At 44.7% G+C, this 12019-nt stretch overlaps 1 protein-coding gene across 2 annotated transcripts in view; it reads left to right on the top strand.

Annotated features, from left to right (window-relative positions):
* The window catches only part of ZCCHC7 (zinc finger CCHC-type containing 7), a 115214-nt gene extending 106862 nt beyond the window's left edge, over positions 1–8352 (top strand). For both annotated transcript variants that reach the window (XM_075740097.1, XM_075740098.1), the window contains exons 9-11: positions 2212–2307; positions 7051–7168; positions 7626–8352. In XM_075740097.1, coding sequence (XP_075596212.1) covers positions 2212–2307; positions 7051–7168; positions 7626–8074 — 663 coding nt within the window. In that variant the 3' untranslated portion in view covers positions 8075–8352. The remainder of the gene's footprint in view (positions 1–2211; positions 2308–7050; positions 7169–7625) is intronic.
* Positions 8353–12019: the final 3667 nt, after the last annotated feature.

The following is a 12019-nucleotide window of genomic DNA, read 5'->3' as shown; positions in this document are numbered from 1 at the left end:
ATTTTCAATAGCGCAGTTCAAAACAGTGCAAGATCTCACCTACCTTTTTTGTAAAAAGTAGTAGTGTTTTGAGCTCACTGTAAATTTTACTAGAGTTTCAATGGCAGAATGCTAACGATGACCAAAATCATAATTGTTTACATCGGATGATGACCATTCAGCAGATGAAGGTGTCAGACTTGTCAGCAGGCATTCTAGCAGAAAACATCTTGGAATGTAAAGGATCGTGCCTCCGGAATAATACCTGGGTTTTGTAACTGTGTCTTATTGTTACACTGCACCTTGCAAAGACCAAATCGTATAATCATGTCATTTTCAGACTGACATTATGGTTCATTTTAAGGCCTAGCTGGCAGAAAGCTGGAGTGACGTAATGGTCCTGATTTCATTTTTGATAGCTGTACCGTACAAGTATTCTGGTTGCAGAGCTCTCTAGCAGGCAGGGACTGGCTGAAGGCCCCTGTTTGGGTTTTGTGGCAGCATCCCAGTGTGGGCTTCAATGGACATCAGCTTTGGAAACAGATTTAATATGGGTAAAATTCTACATGGTGGGAAGGCAGAGGAGGGTATCACTTGTGGGATTTACTTCTGCTTTTTAGGAGCCCTATCCAAAGTGGAGGTGATTTCTGGGGCCACCCCTCATTCTGAAAACTAGACTATAGGTGATTGATCTAGTAAATTAAATCCACAGATTATTCCTCAAGGATTATACAAATGTTTGCATTCAGGTTTGGGTTTTTTATCCTTGCCTGTTCTATGTATTTATGATAAAAGAATAACTGAAAAACTAAGCCGGCTTAGTAAGTCACTTACGCACTACTGTTAGCTGAAGAGCTCTTGCTGTAAGTCATGGATAAGAAATATACAAATTACTTCATAGGTGGCAGGGTTTTTTTCCTTTGCCTGTTTCCCCGCCTTTTGTCACAAATCACTGTTGGATGTGTCACTCTCCTTAGCCTTCCTTTAGCCTCCTTCTGGTGAGTGAATCTGAACTGAGGAACATGAATCTGAAACACACAATCAAACCCAAGGCTGAAGAGGTTCAAAATAAGGTGACCCTGCAAGTGTGATCAGATTCATAAAAAATGGCATTGGAAGATTTCTGTTGTTTCTGCCTATTTTACAAGCAGTGCTGTCATTCTTCTGGAGGCTGTACAGGAGAACACAGTGGCTCTAACAGTAGGAGTGCATGGTGATACAGATTTAAAGAAAAAAGCAATTCCCATAACGAGCTTTACCAAATAGTACTAATTTGTTTGAAATCTAGGCCACTCTTCTGTGCTCCTTTAGCTCCAGAGAGAAGGAGATGCAGGTAATGCTGAAAGCAATAAGGTTGCTCTTTTGCCCTGCTGCTTTTTAGCCAGAATTCGCACACCTCTTGTTTGTACTTGTGCCAGCTCTTGCCAGACATGGGCTCTGCGGCAGTCACTTCTCCAGGGGATGAACGTGCTTGCACGTGTGAAAAGCAAAAGAAGGAACAATATGTTCACCTGTTCCACTTAGTGGTGCTAAATGGGGAAAAGAAAAAGAGCTGCCTGTTCCCCCGAATACAATGGAGCGTCCTAAGTCTTCCTTTGCCCTACGTGAGCCCCAAGAGCAGCTACGGACTCTAGCATCGTGTCTCCTCTGCTGGGAGCAGAACCCATGCCCCGTTCTCTTGGAAGGACTGGCAGGTTGTCCTGCAGCACACCTGCTTCCGAGCACTGCTGTTGGAAGTGGGTGCAGGCTTGGGAATGTGGCAGGTGACGGCCCCATACCTCCATCTGATCTTTGCCATGATGCTTTAAGCAAGACTAGTTCAGCAATACACAAACATGCCTGTCCAGCTGCTGGTTGCAATGTCTGGTGGCCCTGTCCATCCCGGGGGATGTGCGGCATCTGTGAGAGGGGGAGGGGGCTGGGAGACGAGGAGGGGAGAGAGAGAAATCAGCAGCCTATTTTTGTGTATTCAGAGCTGAAATAACATGCCCAGTGCAACAGATACTGGGGATGCCTCTTCCCAACTCATTTGTGATGCTCAGGCTGAACCTTGCTCTGCAAAATTACAGTAATAGGAGCCACTTGCTTCTTTTTCAAACTTAGTATTCCAACAGCAAGCAGAAATGTATTGATTGAAGCATAATAAAATTATATTTATGTAATTTTAATTTATTTTTAACTCAGCATTCAGAACACTACCAGACCTAATTCTTGCCTGTTTCCATCTTTCAGACAAAACCAGGACCAATCAAGTCGGACAGTTCTCACTCTGAGCGCTCTGCTTTAGTGTACTGCTACAACTGTTCCCAGAAAGGACATTTTGGATATGTAAGTCTCAGCAGTCTCTGCCTCAGTGTTGAGTATATCCTTGGGGTAGAAAGTCGTCTCTGCCACAGTGTGTGATTGGAGAAAAGAGCTGGAAGAGTCAAGCTAACGCTATACATAGGGCTGCTCTAATGAAATGTTTGTGATCTTGCAGCATTGCTGCAGTCAGCGGAGGCCAATGTATAAAGTGATCTCACCCATCTAATTTAAAGATACAGAAGAAAAGAAAACTTTCTATCTCTTCTTAGCAGGTTTATTGATTTGTTTTTTTAAACCCTAAATCAAAATACGACTGCCTGGGAGAGAGAATATTCATTGGGAAACAGACAGTTGCTGAAGAGAGCTTGGTTTTTTGGGGGGTTTTTTTGTTTGTTTTTTTTTCCCGTGGCTCATAAGATGAAATATTAGTGCCTTACTGCCATGTTCAACATCATGTAAGGTTCTTCACCACAATCAGCCCAACAATTTGTATGCCTATTTTAAGAATTTTCCATTTCTGCCTGCTTTTGGTGATCCTTATTTGTAGTTTCTTAGTTTAATTCAACATCTGAATTAAGTTTGACATCGTTCTTCTGTAAGGTACTCAGCCTGATGAAGGAGGACATCGTGAGCTTTAAGTGATTTCAGTAAAAACTGGTGGTCTGCTGCATCTTCTAGCATCAATGCTGATGTTTATCATCACCTTTTTCAGCCTCCTGTCATGACAAGTGCAGCTCTCTACCTGCAAATATCAACACCAAACAAGTGTCAGTTGTTTTCTTTTATGGAATAAGTCCAGGAGCCACAAGTATTCTAGAAAATGAATGTTACTCATGTGTTGCATGGGTTAAGTTTATAGTTTCCTACAGCTTAGCCATAGCAAATTCCCAGCAAAATCCTTCTTTCTCGCGTGCTCTGTGTGTTGACTCCTGCAGCTACTGAAGTTGTGTTGTTAAAAGCTTGCTGCTGTTTTCAGCTAAATACTTAATCCCTGTGGGGAATAGTGGGACAGGTAGGGCAGGTTTGGTGGGATCTTCTCATGGCAGAGCTGACAGACAAACAGGTTTTTAATGCCAGGCTGTCTTGGAGACAAGATTTTCCTCTTCGAATGGTGCATTGAGGCTATCACGTACATCCAGGACACACCACTGCCTGCACGGGCAGGTGGAAGGGGCAGGAAATAAGCAGCGGTTGCAATCTAAACTCATTAAGAGACGAGCGTGTGCCAGCAGCCGGGTGTCATCCCTGGCACGGCAGGCATATAGGCACTGCCTTGGCTGTGGTACAGGCATACGACTCCTCGGCTTCACCTGCCAGACATCTGCTCAAGACACAGCTACGCATGCGGCAGCAGTGTGAGACCTCAGCAATACAGGCATGCAAACGAGCATCTTCTGCCAGTTCTTTGGGACTGGAGTTGATAAAGCCTGTGAAAACAGCACTGAAACTGATCCGGCTAAACAAAACGAGAATAAAGCCCCCTCCAGTAATATAGACACTAAAATGAGACTTTACAATAAAAATTGAGGCGACAGGAGTGAAGAAGTGAGACTGATTGCTGGCAATGGATAAGGAACATTTTACTAAACTGTCAAAAAATGGCGTTTGAGGGAGGCAGGAGGCAGCCATGCATGGATACAAAGAAGGCTGCTGTAAAAATAATTATTAAATATATGGGAGGAGCTGATAGTAATTGCTTGGATAGAAAATGGTAGAAACTACAAAATCAGGGAATAAAGTGACTCAAGGACAACACTTTGTGGCTATCAAAGAAGATAAGATTGTATTTTTACTAGCATACAATGAGCAGAAATAGCCTGAGTAATGACTGAATGAAAATGGAGAAGTCAATAGCAACACAGGAGGGACGAAATACCAGATCTTTCTGTATGCACACAGAAAATCGTCCAGGACACACATCGGATTATGTAATGATAACTGAGTATTTGCCCTCAAATCACTAAACCTTCTCGCCAAGAATGGCCAAGGAAATTGGACTAGCAGCCTGTGTGTGCATCTTTACAGTGACCCAGCTGGACAGGCAATGCATCTGAGATTTGCAGCTCTCACTGGCTAAGAAAACTGAGGTCGTAATCAGTGCCTGAGTTCATGTGGTGAGCAGCTCTGTCAGAGATCTGCCTATAATTTAAGGGGGAAAAAAGAGGACTTTTGTTGATTTTTTTTGTTTTAATGTAAATATTTTTAAGCAGGTAAATATTACTTGTGATGACAAGCATCTTGTGACATTTTTCCCATTTCTACACCTCAGGAACCCTGCTCTATTGCTTTTTTTGAGCAGTTAAAGCACAGGAATAACAAACTGACCAAGAAGAAAAGGCAGGGATTAGTTTTATATAGACGCATCATAATCAGTGCTTCCCACTGCAGTGCATTTCCTTTCATGTTACCGTTTAATCTAGTTTAGGAACACCTGAAATTCCTTTTCTTTGCTAGAGGTCTAGGGAGGCCTTTCCCAAAAGCAGAGGCAAGAGCAAAAAGCTTGCAGAATCCCAGAGTTACCAGTACAATTCCAGTAAGGAAGTCATTGTGGATCCCTTCTCATTTGTAGAGATGGAAATAAAGACAGAGGTTCCAACACCTGGCAGTTAGGTTGCCCAAATTTGCTGTATTGTTTATTAAGACAGACGTATTTTTATGTAAACTGAGGATTTAATAAGGACAAGTAATCTTACTTTCTTTAGTAGACTTCACATCATAGTTCCTTTCATTGCAGTCCACACATCTAAAAGATTGTCTCTTATGGTCCATAACAAAGATGTGCTCGTTTTAAGGGGCATCCCCATAGGAAAGTTAAGAGGGAGGGTAAGTTAATGCGGGACAGCCCATTGCATTATTCAGGCTGCAGCAAGTTCTGGAGGCAGCAGGGATAAGGAACTGTACAACATCTGCAGATGTGCCTTGCATTCATATCCCAGTATGCCAATCACACAGAAAATTCCTCCTGCGGGTTGGTAGCAGGCTCTGCTTTCCATCCTCTGTACAATACTTCCAGCGCTGAAGACTGTCCCAAGAGTATTTAACAGTACACAGTGTATGGCAGCAGTGGCAGCTTTCCTGAGAGGGAAGGATATAGCCAAGTGCATGTTGGACATTGCTGAGCTGATTTATCAGTGCAGTGGAGATGAAGAGAAAAAGAGGAGTGCCAGTTTGGGTTGTGTGTGCATTTCATTCGCTAAGGCTTCTTTGTCAGCGTATTAACAAAAGAAAAATCGTGAACAGGCCACATGCCTGCAGAGCAAGCCCTAGATTTGATGCGGGCTCTCAAGCAGTGCATTTCACAGGTGTCACAGAAAGATGAATGTGTCTTTGCATATTCCTTTCTAAAGCCCATCAGTGTTGTTTTCAGTAACCTCTTTGGCAATGTTTAGGGATAATATTTTCTTTCATTTATTCCAGATAGGCAGGCAGCTTTGTGCCCTGCCTGAAGGCCACTCTTAGGTTTCACTCATGTGAAACACAGGTATTTGAAATGTCATTTCTCTGTTATGCTTCTCTCTCCTCTTAAATCTGAGGGAGGACCCGGGAAAGGTGAGAGAGGAGGCTTCTCTGTGTGGTGATAGGGGGCTGTTCAAGGTGTTCAGTGTGGAATCCGGTCCATCTACCAGGATATGCATATCTTGGATGAACAGCTGTGGAGAACAGCCTCAGGTGATGGATGGACTTGCCCTCTCCTAGGTCCCTTTCAGCCTGCTTTCACAGAGGGGTAAGGCTGAGCCCTCAGACTTTGGTAGTCTCCAGCCTTGAGCTGCCATTGCTCCTCTGTGCATGCGAGGACAAGTTCACTTGTCACACAACCTAACAGCAAAACAGTTAACAAGCAATTCACCAGGAGGAGAAAGCATCAGTTAATATCTCCTGGTACCCTGAAAAAAAAGACAGAATCATAGGAAGCATCCCAGTTAGCCTAGCTCGCAAGACATTGCTAAAACTTTGTGTACAGCAGTGAAAAACATTCATGTTCCTGAATCAAGCATTTGACATGCACGTGATGCAAGAGCCAGCCCCTTCCTCACCTCAGCCGACTGTTCAGGGCCTCTTCCCTGCAGATGTGCTTGCACAGCAGAGTCTCCTGCAGGATTTGCTTTTGGTTTGTATCTGTGAGAAAATCGCAGCCTGTCAGACACATGGTTCTGGCTGCAGATGGGCTGGGGCAGGGGTGCTGCCCCTGGCTCCTCATCGCTGCTCACTCCTTCCCTTAGGCCACCCTGTCCTTTGAGTCTGCCACATTTCTGCTCCTACTTTCAACCCAAATCATCCAGGTTAAAAGAGCTCCTCTGCCATTAGAACTATTTGTCTTTTGAGGAGACTGGGCTCGTGGTTGTGCTGGGGGAGCGCAGGGGGCAGCGAGAAGCGGCGCAAGCAGGCAGTGGGGGCACCTGGCCTGGCTGCAGGCAGGACAGCCCTGTTCCCCAGATCCAACAGGTCCGTTTGCAGTTCGCCTGGTATTTACCGAGTGCTCACCTGCTTCTAGTCCTCTGCTGCTATCAGTGCTACAGATGTATAGTAATTGTGGGAAGACAAGGGATTCTTTCCATTTTCTGCGAGAAGGCTGCAGCTTGGCTCATGTAATGCATGTTTTCCTGTGTGCACAGGTGGGAGTATCGGATTGTAATAAAATTACCAGTATTTAAAGAATTGCTGGCCACATCCTCCAAAGGTAGCAACCTGCACCTACAGAATCTGCATTTCCTTTGCAGGAAAAATCACAACTCAGCCACATCTAGTGACTTGAAATGTGTTTTGCAGGAGTGCTCAGAAAAGCGGATGCATGGGAGCATGTTCCCTACTTCTCCATTCATCTACTACTATGATGATGAATATGATATCAAGAGAAGAGCGAACAGATTAAAAAGAAAGATCGCAGGTACAGTATATTTTGGGAGATCCCTCCTGCCTTTCAGTTCTTTGAAATTCTTTCTTCTGTGCTTGCTGCTTTTAGAAATATTGTAGGATTATTTTCATGTGTTGGGAAAAGCTATAGGGATTTGAACAGGTAGTCTAACAGTAGTAAAAGATTTGTGACCTTATTCATCCGTGTCTATCACAGAAATTTATTGTGTCAAAGCCACTAGGTGGGCGTTGTCAGATGTTTTAATTCTAAAAAATCCACTGACATTAAAAATGCTATAAACTAGCAGACAGAGGATTAAACTGTAGTTTGTTAAGATTCTAGTCCGTTGGCAGAAAAAAAAAAAAAACATGAAAAAAAAATATCTCTCTGATAGCTAACTTCATACCTAAAATAGGAAAGCTGTGACGGCTCAGGCACTAAGTTTTAGGTTTTCTCTGTGTGTGTTGAAATAAACTGCTGTGTTTTACAGAACTACAGGAAGCCGGCCTTCTGCCAGAACAGTCAGAGACACCATGGCAGGAAGAAAAACATGGGGGGCACAGCCATAAGAAAAAGAGCAAGCCTTGGAAAGAACGTGGGAAACATAACAAAGATGGTGAGCGTCACAAAAAGATGAAGATGTCCCGGGCAGAGAAATCCAGAGAAGAGAAAGACAGAAGCGATGTTGAAATCAGCCACAATTTGGAGGAGGACTTCCCTAGAGGGTGTAAAAGGCAGGCACATAAGGGCAGCAAAATCTATCACAAGTCCATTTTCCAGGCATTCTCAGGCAGCAAGACTGGGTATGTGCAGGAGCATCTGGAAGGTGCTAAAAGGAAGAAGAAATGGAAAAAACAGAAAGACGCTAATCCTGATATCAACGAGAATTTATTCCTCATTAAACAGAGGAGGAAGAAGTCTAAACAGAAATCCTGGTGATGAGGAAGTAGATAGGTAGCACCGGCATTTACTGGCTCTGCCTTCTGTTTATTTTTGTCCCTCTCTTCACACACTGAATTTAAGTCCGTCCCTGAAGCCAGGCGGGCATGCCCAGGCACCAGCACACATCCAATGTCCATGTCTGCTTCTGAAAGGGAGTGTTCTGTCTGTTGTCAACAGTCCACCCAACAGGTGGGAATCAGTGCTAGTGCCCGGAACAGCTGCACTTTTCAGCAGTCCCAGGATAGGCTGTAAGTTTATTTTCTTTGCTTGGGGGGGGTGGGGGCAGGAAGGGGCCATGCTGGGTTTGGTAGGTTTTGTTTCTTCACCAGTGAGATGCTGCTCTGGCTGCTGGAGCAGGATCTGCTGCTAGGGAGCACAGTGCCTTTGCAGCTGACACTGGAGAGGCTCTCACGTTAGGAGGAATTGGGATAGAGACCAGGGACATGGATGTAAAGCACGTTCTGCATGGCACTCAATCCTCTCCAGAGTGCAGCTGGGCACTTTTTCACTTCTGTCCCTCCTGAAAGGTGCTGCGAAGTCCTTACTGTGCACTTTGGGACATGACAGTCTCCCATCTCGCGGTCCTATATGGTGTCGTGGATCCATCACCCTCAGTGCCACAACTTTCAGTGCCCAGCACACGGAACATCCCGGTCCCCGTCTTTGCCGACCAGTCAGCAGGGCAGGAGAAAGCGGCTGAGGACGGAACAGAGTTTGCATCTCAAATGAAATATGTCCTTGTTCTTCTTGATGTGGAAGTTGCTTCTGGAGAAAAGATAGTAGAGTACGAAAAATTTATTTGATTCCAGATATACTGTGCTAAAATTTAATAATTTTTTTAAAGACATATTTTTGTACACTGGAATTAAACAAGTGCGTTGTTAAAAGCTTTGTAAGAATGAGTGCTTCATCAAAGGAACAACCTAAATAAAACTTTACATGAGGGATATAAAAATAGTGGGTTTGTTGTACATTTTCTTGCATTACCAAGTATAATTAAAAACAGTGTCTTCTTCTCTTTCCTGAGTTGAAACTACATCACCTCTGGCAAGAGATTTTTCTGGTTTTGAAAAGGAAATTAACTATACTCTACTGATTCCTGACCTGCTCTGTACTATACCACTCCTTTTGCTGAGCAAGTGATAGTAACTAACAACACAGTTTCATAAAGGTGCATGTCCTCTCTTAATTATTACTAAGAAACAGGCCCTTGGCTACAGTGGTGTTTTAAAATTAGAAAGTATTTGCAACCTATGCTAATGGAAGGGTATCTGAGAAGGGGAAGTGGGTACACTAGAAAAAATTCAGGACTATCATTCTGCCAGTGGTGTTCCATGGTGGTACTCCCAGAGTTCTTCAACTTTCTGTTTGGTAAGGTCACCAATGAGAGCACTGGTATTTTAGTGACCATATCACCTCATCTCAGAGGTGTTTGGAGTAGAGCTACACCTACATAATACTTGGGAACAGAACCTAATGCCCAGTGTTGCCCAAGTGTGTCCTTGTTGACCACTGAAATTTATTTTTGTTTAACTTCATTGATTACTTGATTGAAAAGTTCTTGATGATACTGAAAATGCAAATCACTTTTCACCCTAATAAAAAAGATAATAAATTAATTCCTCTCCTGAAAAGACTTGCCCCTAACATTGTAACTTGGCTTTTCCCGTGCGCTGTGTTTTACATCCCTTTTCATTTATCAATACCTAGTTCTATTTGAACAAAAGTCCCCAGTAGCCTTTAGCTGAACCAGCCCATAGATTGGTGGATAGGGAAGGAGGCTTGTCTTACATTAAGTACTGAGATCAACTCCAACTTTTCTGATGCATCGGTTTAGTCATCTGGCCAGCTAACGTCACAAGATGAGTAAATCTCTTCTCCAGGAGGTGCACCCTTCTTTAAAGAGCTCAGGAGACTGCATTCTTGCTCTCGTGTCCCCTAAAACTTCTTGGACAGAAGCGTTATGATGAAGGGGATTCCCGAAGGGACTAGACTTTCCATCTGCAAGAGCTGGATGTCAGGAGTTACCAATGTCCGGAGGAACGTAATAAGCCTACTGTACATCAACACAGTGCCAGGATGGAAAATCTCTGCCCTCACAAAGGGTGATGGTGTGACTGCTGTCAGAGGATTGCATCCTCATGGCTGTTCTACCTCCAGGGATAACTAGAAAGTGTGTAAGTACAAAAATAGGGAATGGACACCTCCAGCCTGTGGTTAGGCAGATTTTAGGGAATCTTGCCTCCGAACTGTTTTCTCCACTGTTTTTTCAAGCTAATATTCAGTAAGTTTGGTGGAGGGGTTTAAGGTAAAAATGACTTTGTGAAATTGTGGCCTTGCCATTCTCTTCACGAGTGCAGTAAGGACTGGGCTGTGCTCTGGAGAGATTTCAGCTCCTCCCTGCCTCTCATTTGCTGAAGAACATCCAGAGCAGGTAGTTTTCTGCTTCTTTCCCCCAAAACTGAAGCAGCTGTTTTCAACAGTGTCCAAGAGGCCAAGGAGAAAACTGAACTCCAAGAGCACCTAACAAGAGACGGCTCTGAGCTATCACTCGGTGAGGTCTTTTATGGATGCCATGTGGGGTGCCATACAAGAAATAAGACAGTCGCTCTTGGTGTGAAGGCTAGAAAACCGTTATTCTGATGGCCATCGGGGTAGCTTGCTCTGGAGAGGTTGTCCACGGAGACCTCCTCTGAGTCTGTACCGCTGACAGAAGGTGGATGAAGGTGGATGAAGGCAGTTCCTTTAGCAACCTTGCAGGTGAAGGCTAGGGTCTAGCTGATGGGGAGCAGTGTTGCAGTGCAGCTCGCAAGCTGAATGCAAGGCAGTAAAGCTGTGGTAAAAGAAACAAGATAGTGCAGCAACACATACAACCTGGAGCATTAACCACAAGCCCACTTACGTCATGGCAGGTTAAGACATCAGCTCAAATACTGACATATGTTGGGCTTTGCAGAGCAAGACACAGCGAATCTGCTTTGGAGGTCCCACCAGAGAATTCGGAGGAGAATCGGAGGGTCCAGGTAATAGCTAGCATTGAAAGACTGACATGAATGAGGCTGCTTTTTTCTAGAGAAAAGCAGCTGGTTAATAAGGTGCAAAGGAAAATAGCTGTTCTTGATATGGGGGTGAGTAGGACAACAAAGCACGTGCTTGAAGAACAGCAAGAAGGGTGTAGCTGAGACACCAAGAAAAAAGACCTTGAAATGGTAAAGATGACAGGAGATGGCAGCGGGTTGTCAGGAAGGCGTTCAGTCTTGGTGGTGGGTTTCAGGGAAGTGTTGAACAAAGATCTCCCAGAGATGATAGAGATGGTTGAGCAAGCCAATGAGTGGATGGACTGCTAAGGTCCCCTTCTCCAGTGGTCTCTCAGCAGCCAGGTCCTGCCGTCCCTTCCGTGTGAGTAGCAGTGCCCCGAGCTGCTGTTGGGAGGAGTGACGGCAACATGCCCAACGCCAGGCACTGCTGGAATCCAGAGCAGGAGAACCCAGACTCTCACATCCCACTGGTTGTGTGGGACTGCCCTGTCTTCAGCAATTGCTCCCCAGCCTGGGCTGGTGCTCAGGTGCCTGAAACTCAGTTCCCCAAATCTCATAACCAGCATACTCTTCAGCAGGGCTGAAGCAGAACCCTTGTTTGCAGACATGTTTCCAGCCCCAGAGATGGAGTCCCATGGTGTACACCCAGTCAGTGAACCTTCTCCCATGGATCACTAAACTCTACATGGAGCAGTGAGGAAATGATCTCTGCTTGCCTGGTGGAGAAGCAGAACCAAGCATCTGGTCTGTGTGCCCGTGGGGCTGTCTCCACTCTGGGGTCTCTTTCTTGGGCCACTTGAAGCAGAATGGGTTGTGTTTGGCACCAGCAGGTTGTCACTGTCATCTATTCCTCCCAGTGCTACCAGTCAGGCTGCTGTCTAGCAGCTGATTAATTTTACAGAAC

Source organism: Balearica regulorum, chromosome Z (genome assembly GCF_011004875.1).
Source record: "Balearica regulorum gibbericeps isolate bBalReg1 chromosome Z, bBalReg1.pri, whole genome shotgun sequence".
NCBI lineage: Eukaryota > Metazoa > Chordata > Aves > Gruiformes > Gruidae > Balearica > Balearica regulorum.
Note: the sequence above shows the minus strand (reverse complement) of the source record. Positions and strands in the feature narration are given on the sequence as shown.